The 6,000-nt window shown below is 51.5% G+C and overlaps 1 protein-coding gene across 1 annotated transcript in view; it reads left to right on the top strand.

Moving 5' to 3' along the window:
- The window catches only part of LOC132398752 (suppressor of tumorigenicity 14 protein homolog), a 48,564-nt gene extending 46,332 nt beyond the window's left edge, over positions 1-2,232 (top strand). The window contains exons 13-14 of the mRNA XM_059978637.1: positions 1,386-1,539; positions 1,886-2,232. Coding sequence (XP_059834620.1) covers positions 1,386-1,539; positions 1,886-2,044 — 313 coding nt within the window. The 3' untranslated portion in view covers positions 2,045-2,232. The remainder of the gene's footprint in view (positions 1-1,385; positions 1,540-1,885) is intronic.
- The last annotated feature ends 3,768 nt before the right edge of the window (positions 2,233-6,000 follow it).

Genomic DNA, 6,000 nt, shown 5'->3' with positions numbered 1-6,000 from the left:
ACCCCGCCTCCCCAACCGGGAGGCCCAGGGCTCGCTGACCAGCCACCCTCCCACCCTGATCTTTTTGGGTCTGGGGGGGGAAGTCATTGGTTTTATTTGTGGTGGGAGGGAAGGGAGGGTATGAGGAAAGGGTGGGGGAGAGAGGGGGAAGGGAAAGGGAGAAAGGGGTAGGAGGAGAAGAGGGATAGGGGAAGGGGAGGATGTGGAGACAGAGGACAGGCTATCCCACAATGCTGTGAGGGAAGGAGTTCTTCAACTTTGACCCAACAAACTGTGACTGTCGTGTGGCGGAGGTGGAGTGAGAGACCAGTCGGGGATGGGGAGCCGATCGGTGGTGGAGTGAAACACAGGAAGCGAGATAGACGGGGGAGAGAGCGAGAGACACACGGGACAGACAGACAGACGGACACACCAGGAGAGAGAGACGGACAGATACATGGGGAGAGGGATGGTGGTCGAGTGAGTGACCAGTTGTGGATGAGGAGGCCGATCGGTGGAGACAGTGATGGAGAGGTGCAGAGGAGGTTCCCAGGACATTGACTGCGACAGAGTGTTCCAGTGGGGTGGAGGCAGGAGAGGCTGGGTCCGTTCTCTACGTCTACTGAATAGTGAAAGACTGAGATAGAGTGGGTGTGGAGAGGATGTTTCCTATAGTGGGGGAGGCTAGGTCCAGATGGCACATCCACAGAATAGAAGGGTGAGGAAGAATTTTGTTAGCTTGGGGGTAGTGAACCTGTGGCATTCACTGCCACGGATGACTCATTCTGTGTAGGTTCGTGATTAGTAAGAATATCAAAGTTTATGGGCTGTATGAGAGGATTGAGACAGATAATAAAAGTGTCTTCCTCCCTCCCTTCTTATCCCACCATACAAAATCCCTCCCTCTCACCCCACCTCCCTCGCTCCCCTCCCCCACCCTCTCCTCTCCTCCCCATAATCTCCCCCTCCCCCTCCCTCTCTCCTCCCCTCTCCCTCTCTCCCTCTCTTTCTCCTCCCCTCTCCCTCTCTCCCCCCTCTCTCCCTCTCCCTCTCTCCCCCTCTCTCCCCACCCTCTCCTCTCCTCCCCATAATCTCCCCCTCCCCCTCCCTCTCTCCTCCCCTCTCCCTTTCTTTCTCCTCCCCTCTCCCTCTCTCCCCCCTCTCTCCCTCTCTCCCCTCCCTCTCTCCCCCACCCTCTCCTCTCCTCCCCATAATCTCCCCCTCCCCCTCCCTCTCTCCTCCCCTCTCCCTCTCTCCCTCTCTTTCTCCTCCCCTCTCCCTCTCTCCCCCTCCCTCTCTCCCCCTCCCTCTCTCCCCCTCCCTCTCTCCCCCTCCCTCTCTCCCTCTCTCTCATCCTGTCCCTCCCTCTCTCTCTCCTCCCCTCTCCCTCTCTTTCATCCCGCTCTCTCTCCCTCCCTCTCAGGTTCCAGCTCCATCTCCTTGCAGAAGGCGGAGGTGAAGATCATTAACGACACGGTGTGCAGTGTGGTTACCGAGGGACAGGTCACCTCCCGCATGCTCTGCAGTGGCTACCTGGCTGGGGCCATCGACGCCTGCCAGGTGGGTGTGCTGGATGGGGAGGGTGGTGGGTTGTCTCAGCCCCAGGCCACACTTGTACCTGGTACTCCCACCGCCGCTTGTCCTGCCCGAAATATCGCCTCTTACCCCCACCCTCCCTCACTCCCTTCCTCCATCCACCCTCTTCCCTCCTCTGTCCATCCCTCAATCCTTCCTTCCAACTCTCCCTCAACCCCACACCACCTCAGAAATTTCAAGTACATTTTCACGTTCTGAGTCTCACGGGTTCTGTTCATCCTCCTTTCCCCTCCCTCTCCATCCCTCCTGACCCCTCTGCACCTTCCCTTTCCCTACCTCACTCCTCCTTCCCCCTCTCCTCCATACACAGGGTGACTCCGGTGGCCCCCTCTCCTGCCAGGAGAATGGCAAGTGGTTCCTGGCCGGAATCGTGAGCTGGGGAGAAGGTTGTGCTCGGAAGAACAAGCCGGGGGTGTACAGTCGAGTGACGACGCTGCGGGAATGGATTCGGGAGCAGACAGGCCTCTGAGAGAGGCTCCGTCTACATACTGTCGATCGACCAACACTCAGGACCTGATCTCTCCCCCGACCATGGTTCTATTGTACATAATTCGGTCTTTATGCCCTTCAATAACCCGCGATATTCCCCTCCAGAATTTGGAATAAGGATTCACTGCCTGAGACTTGAATTGTTTCCCATCTCACTAACCCCAACGGTTTAGAGGGAGTTTCACTCTGTGTCTGACCCCGGGAGTGTGTGATGGAACGGTGTGGAGGGAGCTTCACTCTGTGTCTGACCCCGGGAGTGTGTGACGGGACGGTGTGGAGGGAGATTCACTCTGTGTCTGACCCCGGGTGTGTGTGATGGGATGGTGTGGTGGGAGCCTCACTCTGTGTCTGACCCCGGGAGTGCGTGATGGAACGGTGTGGAGGGAGCTTCACTCTGTGTCTGACCCCGGGAGTGTGTGATGGGACGGTGTGGAGGGAGCTTCACTCTGTGTCTGACCCCGGGAGTGTGTGATGGGATGGTTTGGGAGGAGCTTCACTTTGTGTCAAACCTTGAAGTTGTGTGGGGGAATATTCGGTACTGTATATATGAAAAGTCCTCTTCGGTTGATAGAAATGTTTATATTCTTGTAATGTATTATATTTTTAAATAGATATTTTAAGTTGGAATTTATGCTGTATTCCTGGTTGCTCGCATACACCAGCTGGGAGGACCCAGCACATGGGTCTCACCCTCCACTGGCAGAAATGTTGGCCAGAATGTGGGGCTGCCAGGCCAGAGGGGGAGGCCACAGCAGAACAAGAACAGATGGTCTCCTGGAAAATCCAAAGTGGGTCCTCGATCTGAGCTGATGGCTCAAGTTTACAGGTCGGAACATAGGCGTGGACAGCAAGGTTGTATTCCGTGATCAATAAAAATTCTTTTACGTTCTTCTCTTGTGAGATGAGACCAGTTCAATGGTACGGGTGACACACGGGGAAGGGCAGGTTGAGGGGAGGGGGTGGGGAGAGGTTGGAAACGGGGGTGATAACAGGGCATCTCTCATTTCCATCTCCTCTTCACTGTCCATCCTTCATGCTTTGAGTCCTCCCTCCTCTCTCTTGCCCCTCCTTCCCCTGCCCCACTCTACTCCTGCCCCTCCCTCCCTAACCCTCTATTTCATTGGCTCTTCACTCAAGCCCAGAACATCTGGAGAATCTTGGGATGTTCTTCACTGACCACAGCTTCAATACCATCATTCCCTCAAAACTGATCAATGGAGCTTCAAGTCCCTGGCCTCAATGCCTCCTTGTGTAACTGGGTCCTCGCTTCCCTCACTTGCAGACCCCAGTCAGTCTGGATTGGCAGCAGCCTCTCCTCCTCAATCTCCCTCAGTGCAGGTGCACCACCAGGCTGTGCGGTCAGCCCCCGCTCTGCTCGAGTTGCGCTCATGACCATCAGGCTAAACGCAGCTCTGATGCCAAGTTTAAACCTGATGGTGACACTGCCGTCGCTGACTAAATCAAAGGTGGCGATGAAGCAGCGCGGTAGAACTCTGATTACTCAGTATCAGCAAGACCACGGAGATGACTACCGACTCCAGGAGGGAGCCAGAGGTCGGTGAACCAGTCCTCATCGGGGCACCAGAGGTGGATTGACAAGAATTCGCAGTTATGGCCTAAGAGTGGAGAGAGGGACACTGAAGTGGATGAACAGTTCACCAACTTTAGCAAGAACTGTGCAGAATTAAAGGGAAATCGATAAGTGCCTGGTCAACAGGGCCGTTAACTAAGATTCTCAAAGTGAAAATGAATGCCAACTTTGTGGCTGGAAGCGGTAACTAAATACAGGTGCCCCCCCTTTACAAAGGTAGAGTGTTCCTATGAAACCTTTCTTAAGCCGAAATGGCGTAAAGCGAAGAACCCTTAATTTATATGGGGAAAATTTTCGTAAAAGCTTAAACCCTCTTTGTAACGCGAAAACTGGTTACTAATGTAGGTGTCTCGTAAAAGCGAAGTGGCGTAAAGCGGGGGGCTCCTGTGCTAAATAAATGGTGCTCCTTTACAGTGTCAATCAACACAGTGGTCTTACTTCCCAGAAAGGACAAAGGTGAGCACGGAGCACAGATGCTGCTTCGCCTTTGGTCAAGTTTCAACGAGACTGGAAAGAGAGGTGGGGGGTTAAATACCACCACAATACAACACTAATTAGCCGGAACTTGCACGCTTGCGAGCGCAATAGCCGAATGCATTCCGAAGCTCACCCGCGAGGCCGTGCAAACCCCATGGCGGAGTCTGTGGATGGGACATGGAGAAGGTCAGCTTCTCACAAACTCGGCTTTATCACCTCGAAGGATCTGTCTTGGATCCAGCACATAAGTGCCTTTGTGAAAAAAGCATGGCAGCACCTGTGTGTGTGTGTGTTTGTGTAAAAGAGGAGGGCGGAGGAAGAGTTGGCAGTGGATAGACACATCAATGGATTCTGCAGGTGCCGAAAATCCGGAGCAATACAAACAAAATCCTGGAGGAACTCGGCAAGTAAGCCAGCATCTGTGGAAAGGAATAAACAGAGCCCACCAACTGTAATTCCCCTCCATCAAACTCTTACAACATTTGGTTCTGGTTGTTTCATTACTTGCATCCCTAATTGTCATCTTTGATCCCCGAATGCAGGTTTGTTTAGTGTTCCCAGAGCCAAGACTATAGAACTGGTGATGTGGCCTTCTGGTCTTAATGCACCAAAAATCTGGACTACTCTACCAACTGACTTAAGCCAAGCTAATACTGTGGAGTGTTTCAGACATGTCTAAAAATCTGCTTTTTAAATTTGCCCAGTTTTTACAGGATTACTTACTGTCTGTTGATGTTGGTTACATTTATACAATTGGGTGTATCCAATTGCATTTCATTCTCTGTAATGTTTATCTTATGATTTTTAATTTTGTCTCATTTTTATGGCTGTATTGATTTATCTTCACAATTTATGTAAAGCACTTTGAGCCTGCATCTTAATGTATGAAAGGTGCTGCAGAAATAAAGCTATTGTTAATTATTACAGGAAGGATGTGGAAGCTTTATAGAGGGTGCAGAAGAAATTTACCAGGCTACTGCCTGGATTGTAGCGAATGTCTTATGCAGATAGTTTGAAAGAACTGGGGCTTTTTAGAGTGGAGGAGGATGAGATAACTTTATAAGAGGCATAGCCATAAGCTTTATCCCAGGGTGGAAATGACTAATATGAGGGTTGGGGGGCATAATTTTTAGTGTAAGAGGGATATCGGAGGTAAATTTTTTACACGGTGTGGTGGGCGCATGGAATACCCTGCTAAGGGGTGGTGGTAGAGGCTGATATGTTAGGGGTATTTAATAGACTTAACAGATAAGCACACGGATGAAAGAAAAATAGAGCGATACATTGGAGGGAAATGTTCGATTGATCTTGGTGTAGGTAAAAGATTGGCACAATATCGCAGGTCAAAGGACCTGTGCTGTCCATAAATACTGTACTCAGTGGCCAGTTTATTAGGTACACCTCCACACCCGCTCAGCCGATCACGTGGCAGCAACTCGGTGCATCGATGTGCGCAGATAAGGTTAAGTGGTTCAGTAGCTTAGACCAAATGCCACGTCTGAATGACTGACGATGGAATGATATTCGGTGCCAGAAGGGGTGGTTTGAGTATCTCGGGGACTCCTGATCTGGGATTTTTACATCCAAGTCTCTAGAGTTTCCAGAGAGTGGTGAGAGAAATGGAAAAACAAAACGTCCGGTAAGTGGCTGCTCTGTGGGCGAAAACGCCTCATTGACGAGAGAGTTCAGAGGAGAGTGGCCAGACTGGTCTGAGCTGACAGGAAGCGACAAACTCATGTAAATACACACTACGGTGCAGAGGAGCATCTCTGAACGCACAACACATCGAATCTTGAAGTGGATGGACTACAGCAGATGTGGAGATGCTGCCTTACTTGCTAAGCTCCTCTGGGAGTTTTGTGTGTGAT

This window comes from Hypanus sabinus, chromosome 1 (assembly GCF_030144855.1).
Source record: "Hypanus sabinus isolate sHypSab1 chromosome 1, sHypSab1.hap1, whole genome shotgun sequence".
NCBI lineage: Eukaryota > Metazoa > Chordata > Chondrichthyes > Myliobatiformes > Dasyatidae > Hypanus > Hypanus sabinus.
Note: the sequence above shows the minus strand (reverse complement) of the source record. Positions and strands in the feature narration are given on the sequence as shown.